The 22,959-nt window shown below is 41.1% G+C and overlaps 1 protein-coding gene across 2 annotated transcripts in view; it reads left to right on the top strand.

Annotated features, from left to right (window-relative positions):
• The first annotated feature begins 3,889 nt into the window (after window positions 1–3,889).
• The window catches only part of TGFBRAP1 (transforming growth factor beta receptor associated protein 1), a 34,660-nt gene continuing 15,590 nt past the window's right edge, over window positions 3,890–22,959 (top strand). For both annotated transcript variants that reach the window (XM_009477870.2, XM_075710989.1), the window contains exons 1-5: window positions 3,890–3,944; window positions 4,633–5,334; window positions 14,135–14,329; window positions 15,291–15,445; window positions 21,342–21,424. In XM_009477870.2, coding sequence (XP_009476145.2) covers window positions 3,941–3,944; window positions 4,633–5,334; window positions 14,135–14,329; window positions 15,291–15,445; window positions 21,342–21,424 — 1,139 coding nt within the window. In that variant the 5' untranslated portion in view covers window positions 3,890–3,940. The remainder of the gene's footprint in view (window positions 3,945–4,632; window positions 5,335–14,134; window positions 14,330–15,290; window positions 15,446–21,341; window positions 21,425–22,959) is intronic.

Below are 22,959 nucleotides of genomic sequence, written 5' to 3'. Positions count from 1 at the left end.
GGCGGCGCGGGGGCGGGGCCGGCCGGGATCGGGGGAGGTTTCGCGGTTTTCCCGTCGGTAAGGGCTGCCTGCCGTGGGGCGGCCGGAGCGGAGCCGTGGGCAGTCAGACACGGGGGGGGGGGGGGAACTGGGAACGGGCTTTCGGAGCAGCCGCGCCGCGCCAGACGCTGCTTTCGCGTCATATTCTGGAGCGGGAGGCGGCCTGTGACGTGAGCAGCAAAGCTGGGGGTGCGGCCTCCCGCCTCGGGTTCGCTCCGCTGGGCAGCTCCGCCGGCCGGCCCGGCAAGCGGGTGGAGAGGAGTTTTTGCCTTGCTGATAAGGTGAAGCCATCCCCCAGCTGATGCTGGTGAATAGGGAAAGCGAATCCCGTCTGTGAGAATTCCGTCAGCATACCGAAGTACAGAACGTTTGCGCTGCTACACACAGGAGCTTTGCCACCGAAGTAAGCAGGATCTAAAATCTTGCCCGTAAAAGTGTTAACTGCCAATTAATCCTTCTTCCTCTGCAATAACGGAAATTGCTTTGTAATTCCGAGGTAAAATAACTGCCTGCGCATCTGAGTTCGTAATCTGCTTAGGCGCTTAAAAGCAGAACGGGGAATTACTAATAACTACGTTAGTAAATTAACTATGTTCTCATTACAACATCAAATCGCAACGTGATTTGAAGCACTTGCTGCGTTTTGCAGAATTCAGAGGCGCAGGCAACAAGGAACACGAGTCACGTAACAACAGTACAGGTGCACGGAACAAGTCATCTGTGATTATGTATGCAGCATTGTTGCTATGTGCATGCAGCTCTTCTAAGAACGTGAAGTCAAATTCTGAATATATAAAAATCATTCAAGTGTACCAGCGAGCAATGTCATATGACATTTATTGATAGCATTTCACGCGGTGTCCTCAAATCTCTCTTCTGGCCGTTTAGGCGGTTTGTTTCCTTGCGCTCTCCCTCTGTCCCTCCTCCCAAAGCATCCATAGCTACTGTTATTTCTCGATTTGTCTTGGGAAGAGCTGCTTTTTTCCCCGTCTGTGTTTATCCTGCGTACGTCAGGGTTGGAGCTGGCCCGTAGCTACCAAGGGCGACTCCGCTACAGCCTCTGGGAGTAATAAACGGAGCTTCCCCGGACCCGCCCACACGACGAGGGGCGCGCGTCGTTTGCCCCGTTGGGCTTGCTTGCAGGCGGGCCTGCCCTCCCTGTACCCGCACACGCCGGCTGTAGCCCCTGAGGCGCGCATCCTACCGGGCCGGCTGGACTCCAGCGGCCCGGGGAAGGGCCCCACCGGTTACAGGAGCAGCACAAAGGCGCCGTTAACCCTTCCTCGCCCCCGCCTCCGTCCGGGGACGCGGCGCCGGGGCCTGAGGTGGGAAGCGCCCGGCCCAACGGCCGCCCCCGGCCACGCCCCCCAGTGGGCGGGATTCGCCGAGGCTCCACCCCCAGCCTGCGACGCCCCGGGGGGTGTGGCTCTCCCCCACGTGACCGGAAGAGCGCCGGCCCCGCACGGCGCGGCGGCCGCTCGCCCTTTCCCGCCCCTCCCCTCCGGGAAGCGGTGACGCTGGCGCGGGGCGGGGCCTGCGCCACACCGGAAGTGGCGCCGCCACCCCGCCCGCCCGCCGGCGGACCCTCGCGCGCCGCGAGGCCTGGGCGCTGACAGCGCGGCCTGAGGCGGCGCCCGCCCCGGCCCCGGCCCGGCCCTGGCTGCCGGCAGCGCACCGCAAGGCCTGGAAGCGGTGGGCACGGCTCCCGGTGTGGCGGCGGCGCCTGGCGCTGGCAGGTGCTGGGGGAGGGTGAGCGGGAGGAGAGGCTCCGTCGCCTGGCGGGGCGGAGGCGGGCGCACCGGGGGCCGCGGGGCCGGTGGCTGCCGGGCGTGATTTGCAGCCGCCCGGTCCGGCTGCGGGCCTGGGAGGGGACGGGGGTGAAGCGAACGGCGGTGCTCCTCCCGGCGCGCCGGGCAGGGTGCGGGGGCGCCGGGGGTGAAGCGCATCCCCGTCCTCCCGGGGGCTGGTGCGGCCGGCCCTGGCGCTGGGGTGGGCCAGCACCTCGTATCGAAAGGTTACGTTAGGGCTTGCACGGAGGTAATTGCGCAGGGCGTAGGAGTAGGTCTGCGTGAGCGAGCAGCGCGCAGGTAGGTGAGGTGCGGTAGGTTGGGTGCTGGTTCGCAGGGCAGCGGCAGACAAAAGGTAAAAGCAAAGCAAGGTATTGCTTAACAAAAGTGGGGGAGAGCTGCTTTCCACTTTTTACCGGAAATGAGCGCGTGCGAGGTTATTAGTGCACTTAAAAAAAATAAAATGTAGTAGACTGATAATTTGCTTGCCTAGTGATTATTTTTTTGGCGGCAGACGTCCCCATTATTTTGTTTTCCGGAGTTCTGAGCATCTAAAAAGTAGCATAGTGGCTTCCATTTGTAACTCTGGGGTGGCCTCTTGCACTTGAAAGGAACAGCATGTTCTGCAGAACCTGTTTCTTTGCAGTGTGCACAGGCCCCCAAGCTCTTATAAATGAGAACAAAATAAAGGTAAAAAAAAAAAAAATCACGTGGAGATTATGTGTGTTGACATTGGTTGTTCTTAAAAGCTTTTTTCACAGCTTTCTTCTAGCACAAATGTTTTCATTTCTTTGCTACCAGACTTATGTAGTACTATGTTATTTTTTATTCTTTCTGCTTAGAGACTGTGTATCTGTTTCGGAGGTTTTTAATACATCTTGGTTGAGAGCAAAAGTCTGTAGTTGTCCCAGTGGCACACATTGCCATTTTTTACCTTGGGCTGCAGGAATGTTAAATTGTTGACAGCTTCAGGTACGAAAACTTCCTAACCTCTACAGACAGTAGTTTATAACTTCAGGCTACACACAGGCTCTCAAAAGTGGTTGGGGTTTTTTTGGCAGTCAACCTTTGGGCAGCCCTCTTTAACTTAATGTGCTGTGTTTCCTTTGATAACGTTGGAGGGCAACGTGGCTGTGTTGCCAGAGACTTGCATTATCATCTTACCTTAGGCTATTTCTCTGGTACTTGCCCGGTTTGGGTTTTTTTGTTGAAGGATGCTAGTTTACACCCCAGGTGAGGATGCAATTTGAAAATGTCATGGAAGCCCAAACTAAAGTCTTTTTAACTTCTGAAACAAATAGGAAGTAAAAAAATCACTACTATCTCTTTGTAACATTATTTGCCTCTGGCTATGTTCTTAGTTTGATCTGATTTTATTTAGTGGTTACTTGTGAGTTGTGTACCTTACCTTTTCTCACTCAGTTTTGGAAATTTTTGCTGTGGTTTCTAGTGTTCTCTTGCAAAAGCAAAGGGGTTTTTTAGATGTAATAATTTGAAACTAAATTCATTTGAACTATGTTTAGTTTCAGGATTGTTCACAAGAGCATCTTGTTGATGTTGTTGTCTCTGTTGGTCCACAGAATTTCATTTGATGTTTTATATCTCCACTGTACACGTGGACTGGAAGTAATTGTATGTTATTTCTTAAACCCATTCAAAATGTTTGGTGTTTTGTCTTGCCCTGTGTTGGCTAAATGGTTGTTACAGACCAGTTGTGACAAATTAAAAGGTGATTAAACAAGGTCAATAATTTCTTGTCTGCTCTTCTTTGGAGTGTTGAGCACAGCTATCTGCTGGTTTCTTAAAAAATAACACAAGTCTGGAGTACAGTAAAATTACATGGACTGTTTTTAAAACACTAATAATTGTTTCATAAGTTGCATCTGTCCCTTGACAGTGCTTGACTGCAAAATTGTAGGTAGAATGAATATTAGAAGTGCTGCTTAGCACTTAAAGACAGAGTTTTGGAATGGTTGGGATAGTAGGGAACAGAAACTCTTTTAATTTCCATGATATTGCATCCTGAGCTTAATGAATGCCTTATGGACTATGCTTCCAAATTTGCCATCTGACTGTGCTTTATAATTGCTGGTGCATATGGTCCAATACAGAGAATGTGTAAGTAGCACTGAATAAAACAGACACTCTGCAGATATTTAAAAAAAAAAAAAAGCCACAAACCAACAAGTTTTATTATGAGTTGGATGATCTCTTGCATAAATTATTATTAAGTGGCTTGAAAGTTATGTATTTCTGATTGCTGAAGGGTAAGGAATGTAAAGTATGTGTTAAAATGGAATATGTCTGTGATATTTTGCCTAGAGACTATGTACTAATAGGCCTAAATTTGAGTGTAAAGCAACACAAGATGTTAACTTGTAGCACTAAATGCCTTGTGGCTTCTATAGAAATCTGAGAGCTGAAGCTTGTATCTTTTCATGTGCAGGTGCTACAAACCTGTACATGATAGGCTTACAAATCTCTGTACTGGCAGAAACCACTTGTAGTGCCAAAGTATCTGAGAGAGCCAGTAATATGCTGGTTACTTGTGGAGAAAGCATGGCTTCAAGATACCTGCTGTTGTGAATCTGCTTTGGAATAGACCTGAAGTGGAAGCATAGAATTTGATTAATTTCTGTCGTTATTAATGTGCTAATTCTGGCTTGTGTAATCAGGTTGGAAACAGAGTATAGACTATTGAAAAATGCAACAACAAAGTTTTTGTATTGGTGAATGTTAAATTGCTATCTCTGATATTTGATTATGTGTGTGGAGGTAAATAGTGGGTTTTTTTCTCTTTAATTAGATCACCCAGAAGACACAATGAGTGTTAAAGCTTTCAAGCTCGTTTCTGCTGTTGAGCGGGAGATGTTAATGGGAGACAAAAACTACATCAACATCGAATGCATTGAGTGTTGTGGAAAAAACCTCTATATTGGAACCAGTGACTGCTTTATCTATCACTTTCTGTTGGAAGAAAAGATCTCAACAGCTGGAAAAATAACTTTTGCTGCCACCAAGCAACTGCATAAATACCTGGGCTTGAAGAAGCCTGTGAGTGAGTTGAAAGCAGCCTCTGCCCTCACCAGGCTTCTTGTGCTTTGCGACAACACAATAACACTAGTTAACATGATGAACTTGGAACCTGTCCCCACTGGTGCTAGAATCAAAGGAGCTGTGACATTCGTATTAAATGAAAACCCTGTGAGTGGGGATCCTTTCTGTGTCGAAGTCTGCATTATCTCGGTCAAGCGGCGGACCATTCAAATGTTCATGGTGTTTGAAGACAGAGTCCAGATAGTGAAGGAAGTGTTTACTCCAGAGCAACCCTGTGCTGTGGCTGTAGATGGTTATTACTTATGTCTCGCACTTACTACACAGTATATCATTTTGAATTATAATACTGGTGTCTCCCAGGATCTGTTTCCTTATTGCAGTGATGAGAAACGGCCAATTGTGAAAAGGATAGGCAGACAAGAGTTTCTGTTGGCTGGCCCTGGAGGCCTAGGTGAGACTAAGGATTGTAATTTTTTTTGCAATTTTTTTAACTTCTCTCTCAATTTCTCTGAATTTGGGAAACAAAGCTTAACTAATTAAGTGTTGTGTACATGTTGTAATGATCATTTTCTTCACAGGGCTATGCTAGAACTTTGACATAAAAAGGTAGATGGTAAATTTTTGGTATTAAGTATTTCTGTAACTCTCCTGCTTTTTTTTAAACACACAAAAATCTGATTATTTGTATTTTAATCATGTTTGCGGAAAGCTGCTTTTCTGTATAGACAGCTAACAGTAGTAGTATTCGGCAGCCCAGAGTAAAAGAAAAATTGGTTAGTACCAAGTGAGACTTCAGAGCCTGATAGCCTCTCTGTACTGACTAGTCGGACCGGGTTTGAGGAGACCCACATTGGTATATAAAATTGTTAAATTTGTGTAGACAAGTTAATTTTTTCCTCACTTGCTATTCAGAGGCGTTCATACCAAGTCCATTTGATAGACTGTAACAGATTCATAAATAGGTCTGTTGTACTACAGTGCTACTAAGAAATGTTAGTGGAAGTAACCTTGTGTCCGAACTCCTGCAGAAGTAAACTGTCCTAACTGTAGATGTTGTCAGATACTACCCAGTTTTTATGTGCCAATTTGCTTAATTTTTTTAATAGTGTTTTTCAGCTCTGTGTTACAGAAAATGGTAGTTTAAGTATTGCAAAACTGAAGTTAGATCATGTGAAATAATGCTCTTGTCTAATAGACCGATGATTGTAAGGACTACTGCTGCTTTAATCTGTCTAAATCAACAATATGCTATGAGGTCAGTAATCTTGAGCTTTTTTTGGAAAAGCTGCAATATCCCAGAGCTGACAGACTACAGGCAGAATGCTTTCATGCTGTTTGCCATATGACTCTCCATTTAGGAGATGCAGTTTATGTATCTTCCCTGACACATTAGGAATAGCATGACACAAAGATCACAACTATTTAGGTCCTTAATTCAGGGTTCTGCATGGGTTTGGGGGTTTTAATACAAATTCCAAAGAAAAGCAAGAGTGCAATCAGTTGTTTATATTGAAGTTATATCTTGTGACCAAAATGTGAGATGTACATCAACTCACTAATTTTTCTTGAAAGAGGTAGAGACTCATTAGAATGTCAGTTTATGCAAATTAAAGATGTTCCAAGATGAACTTGTTTTTTTCAGATGTAGGGCTTTTCTAAGTTATCTTGGTTGCCCACTTCTTATTAGAACTGTTAGTTACTTGAAATGTGGACATCTATTTGTGGACGTTAAGTGTTTTAGTAGTGCTACGAAAGTTAAAATTTGTGAATTGACTGTCTGAAAGTATCCCCTTTTGACATGTTCCTTACTTTAATCTTTATTTATCTTTTTAGGAATGTCAAACCAAGTTCTGTTCAACTGGTTCATTTCTTTTTCGATTTAAGAAGAATAGATATACTTTCAAAAGCATAACTGTATTTAATTAGAGAGCAGAATGTTATTTAGTCTGACTGTTGCTTTTATCTGGTGTCCTGGAAGAGAGCTATACGATAAGACCTTTACTTATAAAATCCAACATCCTTGTGTAAGTAGGTTGTTCTGCAGTTGAAATATCGGATATCCCAGCCGAAACCAGGACAGTGGTATCTTAAGCAAATGCACTTCTACAGCCCTAAACGTGCTATAAGCTTCCCTTTTTCCCCATAATACAGGCAAAGTCTACCTTATACTAGCTCAGAAACCTTACAAGACCGCTTGCTATGGATTGTATAGTTTTTCCTTCCCTAATTCAGCTTGTGGGGTTTTTTTTAATCATCTGTTCTCTAGTCCCTCCTCACTGTTGTTTTGATCAGTATTATCCATCTTGCTGTTCTTCCTTGGTAAAATTCGTAGTGTCTTTAACACTTGTCTCTGAAGCTGTGAAGATGGTTGAGCACCTTTATAATACATAAGCACTGTATATCTTGGCGTTTGAGGTAGGCCTCTGCTGTGAAGTGAATGGACTTGAAAAGGCTTGATGTAAATCTTCAATTCTAATTTTGGTTTGCTTTTGTGTGTCTTATTGGTTAAGACATGTTTGTTTGGCACTTGGTAGAGCATCTGTGCTAAATTCAGCGTCTTACTAAGGTGGATGTATTCTGCATTAATATTTTTTGCTTTATAGTGTTTGAAGTGACATTTATCTAGATCGATTTGCTTTTGAGTTAAGACTGGAATTTAGAATGGCAGAAAGCAACTGCTGAAAATAGTAAACATGAAGTAAAAGATCTTTGAGTTTCTTGGGTATGTAACCTTTTTCCTTACCTGGACTCTTTGCATTTAAAACTGATTGTTAGAATTGTTGTTCATAGTTGATCCATAGACCTAGCTGTTCAGTACTTTGTTGGCTCTACTTGCAGTTACTGTGTAGCTCATTCTTTCAAAGAGAGAAGGAACTTGCATTTTTGATGCATCTTCATTCTGTCCAGTAATTAGTTCATTCAGAATGGAAAATCAATTCTTTCTGATTATGTATGAAACTATGCTTACCGAAATTCAGTTTTTCATTTCACGAAGCTCTTGTTGCATGTTTCTAATTGGATTTCCTGCCATACGGAGGCTTTAAGTTTTTAAAATTTCAGCAAACAGTTCTTGCATATTGGCACAGGGCATGCTTCCTAGCACCAGCTGGAGCAACTACACCAAAACATCAGAGGCCTCAACTCAGACTGAGCTGCTATGGGAGGGTGCAGCTTCTCAGGTCTTGAGCTGAAGGAAGCGCCTGGTGCCTCTTGCTGAGACTGGGGCAGGGGGAAGTTTTGTCCTTGCCTGCAGGAGATGTGTGCTTGGTTGAGGATTTGTGTTGCCAAGTAAAGGAAATGCAGGAGGAGGTCAGCGGAGGGGATGGCATCAGAGATAGCAAAACAGAAATTGAATCTTCTCCAGGACCAAGGCATGAGCCTGAACCCCCAAGCTGTACTGAGGGAGGGCAGGCTGAGTCTCTGCATGTTCTGTGGTGGCAAAGGCTGGAAACTTGTGGCTTCTCATAAAAGGAAGAACTCCCCTTCTCTGCCTGCAGATCTGCATCTATAGAATATGTTCAGTGCTGCGGTAGCAGATGAGAAGCAGGAAGCTCTGTCCAGCAAATCATCTGAGCCTGTACAGTGCAGTAGCACCAGGAGGAATTAGCGAGTAATAGTAGTGGTAGACTCCTTCATCTTGGAGATGGAGGTTTTCTCATCAATCCTGCTGGTGAGGAAGAACAGCTTGAGGAGGAGTGGGTGGATTGTGCAGGTCACCAACTGATGCACAGCTTGTGGTGATGAGGGATTTGACTTTTATGACTATGGATCCCTATTTAAGGAAGAGAAGGGATCCACCAGGCCAAGTGAGGCAAAAGTGTTTTTGTGAACAGGCTGACCAACCTGGTGAGGAGGATTTAAACTAGGAATGGTGGTTGTAGGCTGAGCTGGCAAACAACGAGTGCAGGATGATGTGAGAGAGAGACTTCATAATCAACAAACAGGGCTGAAGAGGCCCTGCTTCAGCCATATGCACACAAGTGTGTACAAAACAACATGGTGGTGAAAGTTCTCTCACTTTTTCTGGGAAATCAGCACAACTGTGTGTTAACAGCTGAGGTGGGGGTTATCCATTACCCTGGTGAGAGCACCAGGAAGGTGTGGTGTTGTGCCTTGGGACAAAGGAGGACAAAGCTGACCATTTATAGATTAAGGTTAGAGGGCAGACTAACATGGGTGACAATACAGTGAGTATCTGCTACAGACCACCTTATCAGGAAGAAGACTTAGGTATGGCCTTCTTCAGATAACAGGAAGAAACCTACATTTGCAGGCCCTGTTCTTAGGGGGCACTTGAACCACTCCAGTACATTCTGGAGGGGCAGCACAGCAGGGCACAAGTGGTCCAGGAGATTTCTGGAGTGCATTGGTGTTAACTTCTTGACACAGGTGACTGAGGAGCTGATGAGGGGATATGCTCTGCTGAACCTGGTTAGGGATGTGAATGTCAGGGGAGCAGCTTTGCTGCGGTATCTGTGAGATGGTGAAGTTCAGGATCCTGAGGGAAGGGAACAAGGCAAAAAGACTACAAGCCTGGACAGAAGGACAGCAGACTTTGGCTTGTTCAGGATCCTGCTTAAAAGAATCCCACAGGATATGGTCCTACCTCCTCCAAGTTCAAGAGTGGTCCATCCCAATGAGCAGGAAAACAAGCAAAGGTGGCAGGAGGCTGCATTAATGAACAAGCAGCTCTTGACTGAACTCAAATATAAAAAGGTAGCAATGAGGTCACTAGGGCCAGGTGACCTGGGAGGAATATAGAGACACTGTCAAGCATGTGCACATGGGGTTAGGGAGGCCAAAGTCCATCTGTCATTGACTCTGCTGAGCACTGTGAAGGTCAACAAAAAGAGCTTCTACAAGCATATCAGCAGCAAAGGAAGGATAATGGATGCCCACTGCTGAATGGGGCAGGGGAACTGGTGCCAAAGGACATGGAAAAGGCTGAGGTGCTTAATGTCGTCTTTACGTCAAGTCGTTACTGGTATGACCTTCCTTCAGGAATCCTCAGCCCCTAGGACTGTTGGGAAAATCTGCAGCAACAAAAATCTGCCCTCAATAGAGAAGGATTGGCTTATGGAACATTTAAATAAACCGGACAGACAAATCCATGGGACCTGATGGGGATGCACCTGTGAATGCATGAGGGTGGTGGTCAATGTCATTGCGAGGCCACTCTTGATTATCTTTGAAAGGTCATGATGATCAGGGGACGTTCCTCAGAGCTGGAAGAAAACAAATGTCTTCAATCTTAGAAGAGCAAGAGAAAGGATCCAGGGAACTGGCCAGCCTTATCTTGATCCCCAGAAAGGTGATGGAGAAAGTCCTGGAAGCTATTTCCAAATATATGAAGGATGAGAATGTGATTTGGAGTAATCAACATGGATTTACGAAAGGGAAATTGCCTGACCAGCCTGATAGTCTTCTATGATTAGATGCCTAGCTTGGTGGATGAGGGGAGAGCAGTGATATTGTGAACTTCAGCAAGGCTTTTGACACTATCTCCCATAACATCATTGTAGACAAACAGATGAAGAATGAACTAGAGAAACAATGAGGTGGATTGAAAGCCAGGCTCAAAGGTGTGTAGTCAGCAGCACAAAGTCTAGCTGGAGCCCAGTCACTAGTCATAGACCCCAGGGGGCTGATAGTGAGGTCAGTACTAACATCTCCATCAACACCTTCAGCAAGTTTGCAGATGATATGAAAGTAGGAGGAGTGGCTGATGCACTAGGGCATTGTGTTGCCATCAGAGGGACCTTGACAGGCTGGAGAAATGAACTGACGGGAGCCTCATCAAGTTCAGCAAAGGGAAGTGTCAAGTCCTGCACTTAGGGAGGGACAGCACCATGCACCACAGGCTGGGGGCTGAGTGACTGGAAAGCAGCTTTGCAGAGAGGGACCTGGGGGCTCTGGTGGGCAAAGTGACCGTGAGCCAACAATGTGCCTTTGTGGCAAAGAAGTCCAACAGCTTACTGGGCCACATTTAGTGGTGGACTTGGTAGTGTTAGGTTAACGGTTGGATTCAATGATCTTAAGGGTCTTTTCCAACCTAAATGATTCTGTTAGGAAAAGCGCTGCCAGCATGTTGAGAGGGGCAATGTTTCTCCAGTCCTAGTGAGACCACATTTGGAGTGCTGGGTCTGGTTCTGGGCTCCCCAGAATGGCATGGACATACTGGAGTAAATCCACTGAAGGACCAGAAAGACAACTGAGTGATTGGAGCACTTCATCTGTGGAGAGGCTGAGAACACTGGGACTGTTCAGTCTGAAGAAGAAAAGGCTTGCAGAGATCTTATCGACATGTATGGGGAGGGTAAAGGAGACAGAGCCAGACTGCTCAGTGGTATTGTATTCAGTGAAAAGATGAGAGGCAGTCAGTACAAACTGAAATACAGGAAATTCTATGTAAACATAAGAAAACAAATACCTCATTGTGATGATGGTCAAACCAGGAAACAGGTCTCAGAGAGGATGTGGAGTCTCTGTTCTTAAAGATACTCAAAACCTGACTGGGCAAGGTTTTGAGCAACCTGTTCTAGTTGACTCTGCTTTGAGCGGGGCAGTTGGACTAGGCAGTGTCCAGAGGTCCTTTTCTGTTCAACTATTCCATGACTTTAATGAGTAAAAAAATACAAATTTTAAATGCCTAATTTTAGTTTATTCCTTTTCCAGAATAAACTCTTCTCAGTGGTACATGGTTTGAACAGTTATATAGTGATTGAGCAGACTGCAAATGGAGTTGGAGAACTGAGCCTTATAACTTATAACAAGTACACAGGTACTAAGCAGAATGATTCATAGAAGGTTATGCAGTGCCTTTTCTCATAGCTGATGACACTGCATAAAGCAGGGTAGTCAACAGTAACCAGCATGTTCCCTTCTTGTTTTCACCCACTCATCGCGTTCCTCATGCTGTCAACTTTTATGATAACTGAAAGTTTTCATAGTCCTTTTTAAACAAGGAATAATAAAGAAGTTTTATTTCAATTTTTACAGATATTTTCACTAAGAAGCTTTTTGTTTTAAAACAAACAAAATCTACAGTCTATTGCACAAAGTCCTGAGTAACCTGATCTAAGATGGTCCTGCTTTGAATGTGAGGGGGCTGGACTGGATGTCCTTCAGAAACCCCTTCTGACTTACATCATTCTCTGATCCTATGAATTTCTAGATCTCTTGGTGCTGAAAACAGTGTAGCTGTGTTTTGGGTAACTCTTGTAGCCTTTGGATAACATATGCATTTTTAATACAGAATTGATTACTGGCTTCATCTCAGTTTCATCAAACACATTCCTGTACTATAAAAAGGCCATGGTTTCTGATTGTAGTTGTCACATTTATTGTTATCCTTAGGTGAGAGCTGGATGAAGACAGAAAATGCATCATTCTACCACAGAAGCCCTAGCTATTGAGGGCAGAGGGTTGTCGAGAGACATTGACTTGGAAAAGTACTGTGCATTGCTCTGCATACCCTTTTACTTCCATAAAGGATTTTTTAAATTTACCTAAAAAAGAGCTCTGTTGTTTGAAGAAAAAAAAAAGTTTTTAAAATCAGTTTTTTATAATATTTTTTTGAGAATGTCAGAGAAATAGAAAATCCTAAGAATTAGTATTTCAGATATCGTTAGCCCTGAGTTTACTACTGGTTAGTATGTATTTAACTCAAGTTTTCTCCCACTTTGTGAAATGGAATTATAGCACAGAATAACAACTGGAAGGCATTAAAAATGGATAGTGCAGTCTGCCTGTCATAAAATTCCACTTCTGATCTGTAAGAATATCAAGATCTATAGAGGAAATTGGGAATTATATATTATGGCAAAAAAAAGTATTTTCCGTAAGGCACTTTGATTGCAAAGCTGATCATTATAGTGAAAAAGCAAATACCATCACTTGCTAATAGTCAGATGTGAAATTTTAATTTTGCGTTGCACCCTTAGTCAAGGGAAAGGCTGATCACTTTGAAGTTGCTATAAAGGATCCAGAAGCTTAGTCTCTACACCATAGTTCTGTAAAAATCTACAGCCTTCTGTTTTCTTCCCCTGCCCCAAGATGGTCCTCCTACCCAGCTACCCATACCTCTCTCATTATCCTCTCTTTGGAAGAGATTTTGTAAATTGAATAACATAATCTTTTAATCTCCTCTGTCCTTTAGAGCTCAGACTTATTCTGCCAGCTGTCAAGTGGCTCATTCCTGCTGAAGAGCAATTTTCATGGATGTGTCTTTTTAATGGCATGAGAATACTGGTTTTAAGGGGTATGCATTCATGTTTAGAAAAGAAGTTTCCATAGGGCTTCAGTAGGGCTCAGCTGGCAAGGGGTTGCTGAACTAGGTCTGAAAACTTTGACTGGAGTTTTTCTTCAATTAATGTCTCAGGAAGAATTGGAGAATACCAAGTAGCGTAACTGGAACCAGTGACATGTGGTCCAAAAGCAAGTGAAACTTCTATTAAGCTAGGAAAAGGAAGGAGGACAGAATAGACAGGAAGAAAGATAGTGGCAAAGAAAAACACAAATTAACTGAATATTTAATATGGTTATTTTGAAAACAGAATAGGAAGTATCATTGGGATATTAAAAGAGTCTTTACTCTGTGCTTGGCTTTTGGGAGAATATGCTTTATATGCAGCCTCTGTGTTTCTTTCCAATGATTGAAAACACAGATGCCTCACAGGAAGTGACTCATCCCAAGGAGCTGGACCTTCATTCTGTGAAAATTTTGCTGTAGCAAAAGTGAAGTAGTATAAGAAAATGATGGTCTGTCAACTAAAATGCTCTTTAGACATTTGACACTGCAAGGAACAAATATGCCTGTATTGTCAGATAGGTCAGGCTGTGCAGGTCTGTGGCTCCTACTAAGGCAGTGGTGTTTGAATGCTGGGTCTCACTAAATATTTGTGTTTTGAAATGAATTCAAACTACATGGCATAATTCTTATAAAAAAAAAAAGCTGAAACTTACTAAACTTGAATAATTCTTGCTAGTTTCTTCCAGTATTCATCTCCTCATTTTTTGGTGTTGTCTGTTTCTGTGTTGAAGGCGAAAGGAAAAAAAAAAAAAATTGACTGAACTAACCAACAGGTCTTTAAGGTCCAGGGAAGTGTGATGCACTGTTGTCATGCCACCTGATACTGCATCTATTCTTCTGAGACTTTTTATTTCTGTACTTTGGTACCCATGCTTTGTATTGGGAAGACAACAGTCTTCAACTAGCATGAGCTTTAGGCTTTGTTTTTCCCTTTTCATAGGCATGTTTGCAACTGTTGACGGCATCTCACAGCGTGCCCCTGTGCACTGGTCAGAGAACGTGATTGGAGCAGCTTTGTGCTTTCCTTACGTGGTTGCTCTCGATGATGAGTTCATTACAGTGCACAGCATGCTGGACCAGCAGCAAAAGCAAACGCTGCCTTTTAAAGAAGGTCACATTCTACAGGACTTTGAAGGTATTAAAAAGGACGCTTTTTTGCATCAGTAATTCTGGAACAACTGCCGCTGTGGGCACAGTCACTTCAGTTTGGTTTTTAAACAGAAAATCTAGCAAGCACATTAACTGTTGCAACTTTTATTGCAAATGCTTTCCTGATTAGATTCCTGCAGACTATGATAGGAAAACTTTTTAGTCATCCAAAATTCCATGCTTCTAACAAAATATATGCTCATTAATGTCCTTTAATTGTCAAGTTAATTGTCAGGTAGGAGTCTGTGGGGTTAGAGCTTTTTCTTGTAACTTAATTATTTCTTTCAAAGGAGCAATGTTAATTTAATGTTAAAGTCAATAATTGTGAACTACAGGTATTTGTCCATTGGCTATCCTGACAAAGTTCTAGCATCTTAAAAATTGTTCTTTTTTATTCCTTTCTAAAATATGTGTAAGAGGTTTAAAAGGGGGTATTTAATGAAGAATTGTTAAACAAAAAATACAAAAAGTTCTTTTCATGTCGTCTTCAGTTAAGAACTCTTAAGGGAAAACGTTGCATGGCTGGGTTTTTTCCAGCTGCAAACTCTAGCACTATGAACTGTATGTTACTTTGAGGTACAGCTTACAATTTTCTAATGTAAGCCTGTGGAAATATCTGACAGAAGTCACTGTTCTCTGGAATCTGGGCAATAGTTTCAGTGGTGGCCTTTACAGCTTAGGTCATCATGAGAGATTATAGCTAGTTTCGTTTACCCAGAGTGGAACAAAATCTGCTCTAAATAAATAGATTTACCATTATCTCTGTATTTCTGAGGTGCAATTTACAGGTAAACTGTCTAGGAAATACAGTAACAACAAAGATGAGTTTTGGAACTTTAATACTGATTAGGTTCTTGTATCTTAAATAGTAAATATTAAAGCTTATTTCTGAAATGTGTTTTTTCTGTAGAGAATGTCAACTGAATATGTCTCTTTGCTCTGTCCAGGAAAGGTGATTGTTGCTACTAATAAGGGTGTGTATATCTTGGTGCCGCTGCCTTTGGAAAAACAGATTCAGGATCTTCTAGCTAGCCACAGAGTGGAAGAAGCCCTTGTTCTAGCAAAAGGAGCTCGAAGGAATATTCCAAAAGAGAAATTTCAGGTCTGTCCTTCCTTTAATTGTCATGAAAATATAAATTTCACAGTGGGGCCATGTATACCAGTGGTCAAGTGACTACAGAGGGTGGGGGAGGAATTTACATTGAAGAGAAATCTAATACCTCTTACGGTTTCAGCCTGAGGAAATAGACATGCTGCTGCATTGGTTTGTGCTTGTAAAGGCTGTGATGTTAGAAGGGTTGAATGTGGTTGTGCTGCTGGGGTTTTGGTGTTGGGGTTTTTTTCAGGTGTGTACCTTGAAAAAATTGAAAACGAAACAAAGCTGGAAAAACTAGTGATAGAAAATCCACTGTGATGCTTCCTTAGTACTAGGTTCAGTTTATTATTTGTTATTGCTGTTTAAAAAAGTATACTTTATTTCAAATCAGAACTTCTACGTTTTACTTTTTTATGAGAGATTCTCACCATATCCTAAACTCCACAGTAGTACAGCTTCAAAGTTAAATGATGAGAAGTATAAAGCAAGTACGTCCTACTTTCAAACTCACACAAGTAGTACTTGTACTGGTGTGTAACTGAATATTTAAGATTTTTTGTGTGGCATGGTATCTTAACTTTTTGATTAGAGTGTTGGTTAGAGATTTGTACTAATTTCCTTGTAGGTCTGGTTTATATTACAATACATATTCTACTGTATTTGTTCCTATTTGTTGTTTAGAGATTGAAACATAGAAAAAGTAGCATGAAATCTCTACTCACTAAGTAGGTGAATGAATATTTGACTTGGTTTCTTTCCCTTTGTAAAAGCAAAACTTGATCTGTAACCTGCAGAAAATCTGGTTTGTTTTTTTTTTAATATACTTTGGAGCATTTTGTTGCCATTAAAATAGTATCTGTTGCATTACTTTCAGTTTGTTTAGGAAGATGTAAAGTTTCGAACATGACTGTGGAAATTGCAGAATTGCAGTGGTCCAAAATGATTGTCTGTCAGGATTTTTTTTTTTTTCTTAATTTCAAGAAGTTTCTGATTCCTTGTCATTTAAATTTTGGTCAAGGCCCTTGAAAAGCAGTTAAATGCATGCAGGTTAAATGAAATTTGTATCAGCTTTCATTTTGATCTTTAACTCATCCATTGAATGAATAGCTGGGAGGCTGCTTGAAGTAAAAAGCTTGGCCAGAAAGGTGTTTCCATCCTTTTGCAAAGGTACAACTATCTGGAAGTACTTGAAGCTGAAAAGTATTTAGGCAAAAGAGTTCAGTTTCCAGCATGCTTTGCTTTGCATCTTCACTTCCAACTTTTCCTTTACAATCAGTTTAAAGCAGCAAACTAAAATCCTGCTGTGAGGACAGGATGCATGATCTAATCAATGTCTTCTATGTATGATGACCTATAATTCTCCAATTATTTCTTTCCAGTTTATTTAGATTTAGTGTGGGAGATGTCTTTCTGTGTTTTGCCACAGGATGAACTGCAATTCATTATCTAAAATACATGATGTAGAATCTCGTTCCTCTTAAGTTTTCTTGCATTTAGGATTTTTCTGTCTTTAGGATAAGTAACTTTCTGTTCATATGTATCTTGCATGCACAATGTCTGTCTTCCTGAAATTACTGTTTCCAAGAATATTGTAAGTTCTTTCTAACTTAACGTTCTTTTAAGGGTGTTCAGTTACTTTGAGTCAATGCTACAGCTGAAAACCAGAAAACATATTACTTGCAAGCAAAGTAGCCTATTCTCATTCTGGACTGTATTTGCAAACTGATATTAACCAGCTTAAATTGATGGAATCTCCCACTGACTCATTAAAATGACTCAACTTGGCTTAGTTGTTGAGTCTAGTCCAATTTTTCAGAGCCTATCTGTAGTTGGAAATGTAACATGTTGAGCTTGCTTTCTAATGTGCCTCTGATACTTAATGCTGTCATTACAGGTTTGTTACAAGCACATCAGGCTTTCTTTTACTGCAGTCTGGCATAATATAACTGTGATGGAGATATATAATGGATTTATAATGGATTATGATGGAGATGGATAACCAAATTACATGCCTTACATATGTCTTTTGCAACATTTCTTTGGCATACTTTAACTGATCACATAGTCACTCCTTTCTAACTCCTGTCTAAGAGATATCTTCAGATAATAGGTATTAGATAGTTAATAGGTATCTTGCAATAGATTTCCTTGGATATCTATTTTGCAAGCTTTACTGATTCCTGAGTAGCTGACACTTTCAAGGCCTTATTTTGCCATTTTGTACAAGCAGTGGGAAGGAGTGCATAGGTTTGGCATTAAGGCGCTTGATCCAGCCAGTATAATTTATCCATACAGAAGAGTGATAGTAATTGTCTGGTACATGTAGTATAGTGCCCCCTTTTCCACCTGCTGCTTTAATTTCTGCAGTTTGCAATGGCTGTCACCATCTTACATGCGACTTGAACTCAGTCATGGCATTGTAGGACAGTTCTTGATGACGTGGGTTTTTTTCCTGAGGTTCAATACTGCATTGTCATTGCATGCGTACACAGGTGCATGCTTGCTCTCTTTATATCAGCAGTATTATATCAGCATAAATACATATATACACGTGCTGGTAATGCAGAATGATAGTGGGATTGAAACAGTAAAGTACTGTACTAAGAATTATTTGTACAGCCAATATGTAGTTATTGGAAAGAAGCAGGTCGTGCATTAGTAGCTCTAACCTGTTATTTAACCTGTGGTCCCTGCAGACTGCAGATTTATCTCTGCCATATTAGATGAAAATTCCTTTGTCTTTGAGCATCGAGAATTACTGCTAGGTAAAAACGCTAAGCAAAAGTGTTGCAAGGAGATGGCTTTGCTGGATATCATTTTTGGTAGAAGAATACAAAGGCCTTTCTACCATGCTACCATGAAATGACTGAATACTACTTATTAATTTTTCAGGACAGCTGAAGTTTGCAGAAATCATGGTTGATGGTAGTGAAGACCTTGGTTAGATTGACACACATCTTGCATAGGTATCTCTCTCTTTTTCTTTTTTTTTTTTTTTCCTTAGTTTCAAAAGACATTAACTGCACCCAAACCTGACCAAAAGCCAAAATGACTTTCTAGAAAAAAATCCTTTTGGCAATCTAGTTGGTAATTCTGACCATTTTAGAAAGGATTTTTCTAGCAGTTGAGAGAATGAAGGCTTCACTATAGCTATCACAGCCTCAGCAGTCATCTTTCTGTTTTCTAGCACTTTTTCAGATATGAATTAATACAAATCTTATTTCATGTTTTTGTAGCTAGTTTTTTAATGTGAATTCAGTCAACAATATAGAATTTGCCTAAAGCGCTTCAAGTCCTATGGTGGTTCTTCAAAAATGATAGGGGAATAAACAGTGTGTTGAATTTTGACTGGGTCTAACAGTACCTTTTTAAAAGAAGCCTATTGTGGTATTCTGGCTAATGGGTCTGGAGAACTCACGATTTTTTTTTTTTTCTACCATAAACAAAAGTTAACTGTGTGGTTGACATATAGGTCTAGTCTGTTTTTAAAAACCTATGGGAAAGTGAGAATATTGAATTTTCCACAGACAGTCTGGCCCGTTGCTTCCATAATCTTTACCACAGGACACATTAATGTCTAGTGTTTATCTTGTCGGCTAAAAGTCAACCTGGATGCTCCCTATCTCATCACTGCATGTTTAAAAAGTTGGGAAAGCATCTGTCTGTAGACATTGTACAGCTTTTTTTTGTTGCATGGCTTTAAGGGGCAAGTGAAGGTATGTCAACATTTAAATGAAAGTGAATACCACTTAATCAGTTCAAATTTAAAACTGAGTCCTTGGGCCTATATTTACACTATCAACAAGCTCTTTTCAACTTCTGGTTGGAAAGGTTGCTGTACAAACTAAGCTGTACAATTAAAGCAATATTTTCAGTGTCTTAGATCAATTCAAACTTAATTCCAATATCCTAATTCACTAAATATGTAAATATTAGTGGTCACTCCATTGCAAAGATTGAAAACATCCTTAAAAAAAGAAAACCCAACTTTTGACACTAGTTAGCAGGGTGAGAAACATTTGTATTTCAACCCTCCCTGGAAAGTGTGAGGCCAGATTTTGGTGCCACAGGATGCAGATAGTTGCAGATTGAAATCCTTTACCAGCATCCTTAAGAATGTGACCAGACAGGTATTCAGTTCACAGATTACCATTTATTGATGTAATAACAGAGTCGTAAATCCAAAATGTTTTGGATATTTTGTGAATTAATCACCTGAGGTAGTTTTACTTTATTACTGTAATTAAATCCCCTTTTAGCTTTAGTTAACTGCATTTTGAATTAGTACACTTGGACCTAAAGCATACTAACATTAATTAATATAAAGACGTTACGAAGTATTGTTTGTTTATTTTGTTACATTTGTCTGAAAAGGTGTGCCAGATAGCATTTCCCTCTGTTTCCCCTTCTCTCCCCCACACTAGGGAAGCAAGAAAAGTCCACCAGCCTTGCAAATCAATAGGTTTTAATGGCTTGCTAATGATCAAGTATTTCCTTAAGATAATCTGTTACTAAAGCATGCACCGACTAAATGGACTTAAGCCAAGCTTTTCTCTTGGTAAATCCACGATCTTTAATCAAGGTGAAAAATCATCAATTAGAATATCAGTCTACCCTACTTGAGGCCTGATGCTCTTTAGCAATTCCTGCCTGGAATATGTTGCTAATGTATTGCAGCTTCTCTGGGTTTTTTCATTGAAAATGGGAGTCTGTTATAACAATGTTCATGTATGCTGTTCTGTACACAGAAAGCTGTATATTCATGAGAAGGTTGAAGAGAAAAGCTGAGGGCATGTGGATGTAGCTAGGTATATTTACAAAACACCAGTGTTACTGCAAATGGTGGATACTTTGCAGAGCACAGTTTAGGTTCCTTGCTTTTAGTAATTCTCTTTTGTTGTTGGAAATGTTCTGGGCCCAAGGGTTTAATTTAATCTCGTGGTAACTACCTGACCATTCAGATTAAATAAATACCTAGCATTTAAAGTAGTTTGTGTTCTTTTTCTAGTGAACTTCTTGTAAACTTTTTTCTGTCTAGGCATGACCTTAACAGCCAAACTTCGTAAGACATAGCTTTTCGTATGGTTTACTTGTGCTCCTCTTTTTAACCATATTTTAATGTACATTGTGTAATGTACTGCATGTTGGATAAGTTGAACTGCTTTTGGAAGTATTTTTATTGAAAAACAAACAAAAAAAACCCTGGCAGAAAGTCAGAAATATGGTCATCAGCTGGGGATGAGTGTTTGTGTTCAAAAAATGGGTAGATGTGGCACTTCGGGACATGGTTTAGTCTAGTCTACCCTTGACTGGTTTAGTGTGGACTTGGTAGTGTAGGTTAATGGTTGGACTGGATGATCTTAAAGGTCTTTTCTAACCTAAACGATTCTATGATTCTGTGAGACCAAAAATCACCAGCAAGGTTGCTGCAGAAGTGAGGTGAGACAGAAAGTTGGCTGTGTGTGGTCAAGTGGGACCACCCTTGAGTTTAAATCTTTTTTTTGTGCCTGCTGAATCATGGGGAACTTCAAAGATGACCATTGGCTTTTATGTTTGCAAATACCACAAGCAAAAACTTGAGGCAAGTCAGGCTGATGTCAGATAAGTCATTATTTGAATAAGAACACTTAAACTTGCTATTTGTTGACTTTGCTTTTAGTAAGTACTTGTGAACAGTGTTGTCTAAAAAAACTTGAGTCTGGGCAGCAGATTCAGTATATTCAGGTACATACAATTTAAAATGTAGAGGAGCAAGGCTTTATTTTCCATGTAACTTGACAGTTTGGTTGAAGATAGTGTGTTCAGTGTTTTTGGCAGGTAGTTATTGCAGTAGTGACTAGCACTATGTAAATAACTCCTTACAAATATAATAAACCTTTTTTTCCCCCCTTCTCTTTCATAGGTAATGTACAAACGAATCCTGCAGCAAGCAGGTTTTATACAGTTTGCACAGCTTCAGTTCCTTGAAGCAAAAGAACTCTTCAGGTAATTGTGTGACAAGAAATTTATTGATTTATCTTCTTTAAATAAGGAGTTAGTGGTGTTGGTTTTAAAAACTTAGTTGCTTGAATGTTTTTTGATGCAGATGTGAGTTCACTGTGACAAATTGTTTTGGGGGGGGTAAAAACAGTAACATTGAAACAACTTTATAATGCGACTGATTTTTTGGTGCGCTAACATACAGTACCATTAAGGCTGTAATCCTATAATCTGAGTGTTTGAATGTGTGGAGATGTTTTTTACTTTATGCCTGTGAAGGTCAAGGCTTTATTATTGAGCCTGTGCTGTGATTTAGAAGATGAACATTGCCTGGTGGTTCTGTTTTCTTTTTTTTTTTTTTTTTTTTTTTTAAGGAAAGAAAGAAACTTTTAACAAAAAAATATTATTTACATATTGGTTACAATTTAAATATTATTGACACAGTTGCACTAATTTTTTTGAGGATGCTGATACTGAATTTAACGCTTGTTATGCTAGGCCTTTTCCAGAAGACAGATTATTTGTTCTTGAAGTCTGTACTAACCTTCCCGATTTAGCTGTTTCAGCAGTCACTTGTTTACAAATTGACCTTGGTATTCTACTTTCATTCAAAAAATGCTGCTTGTTTTCTTTATTTTACCTGATAATTTCATTTCTGCTAGCCATGCTTCATTCTGTGTTGGGGTGCTGTCCAGACTTAGTGTAATCCATGCTGACCACATAAAATAACTCTCCTTGTTATCTGCTGAAATTCACTTTAAATCAATTTAGAGTCTGTGGAACAGGATTAAGGTTAGACAATTTCCTATATATTGTAAGTGTATACAATATAGGAAAAAAGTTGTCCGTGGGTTTATGGAAATGTATCGAGGAAAGTAAAGCTTTGGGGAGTGTTACTACCTGAAGAGGGACTTTACCATTTTGCCTCCTACTCACCAAAATAATGGGAGACGCTGGGCTTGAATGGGACACGTACACTGAGTGAAGAGATTAGGGAACGACAGGAAAGGCCTGAACAGCATTTAGTGGCAATTTAGTTTGGCCACAACCATTTTCTGTATCGCCTTGTAATTTTTGGCATTAGTGAGCAACTTGCAATCTTCCTCCTCCCTGTAATCTTCCAAACACTAGACTGAATCACTGCTGTGTTTTGTATCTGAAGTAGAAGTATAAGCTGTACATAGTTAGGGATCCTTTACAACATTCCCACAAAGCCATTCCAGGTGGCTTTCCAATGGACTTTTTTTTTTTTTTTTTGCCATTTCTTTTCAGTGTGGCCAGCTTTGGTAAAATAGCTTGTTGAGGTTGTACTGGCTATTAAGTGTCTTCATTATCTAGGTGTGGTTATGTGGCCAGACTTGTATAGCTTTGCAGCTGTCTTGACTATGGCTGACACTTCAGTGTTTTTTCTATCACTTTATTCTACCCTGCCTGGCAATAATTCCCTGTGAGGTCTAATCTGGGGGCCCTGCCTTGCTGGTAGTGGTCTGAGGATCTTTTAAAAGCAGTGAAAAGGGGGAAATGTGTTCTGCGGGGAGCTC

Source organism: Pelecanus crispus, chromosome 1 (assembly GCF_030463565.1).
Source record: "Pelecanus crispus isolate bPelCri1 chromosome 1, bPelCri1.pri, whole genome shotgun sequence".
NCBI lineage: Eukaryota > Metazoa > Chordata > Aves > Pelecaniformes > Pelecanidae > Pelecanus > Pelecanus crispus.
Note: the sequence above shows the minus strand (reverse complement) of the source record. Positions and strands in the feature narration are given on the sequence as shown.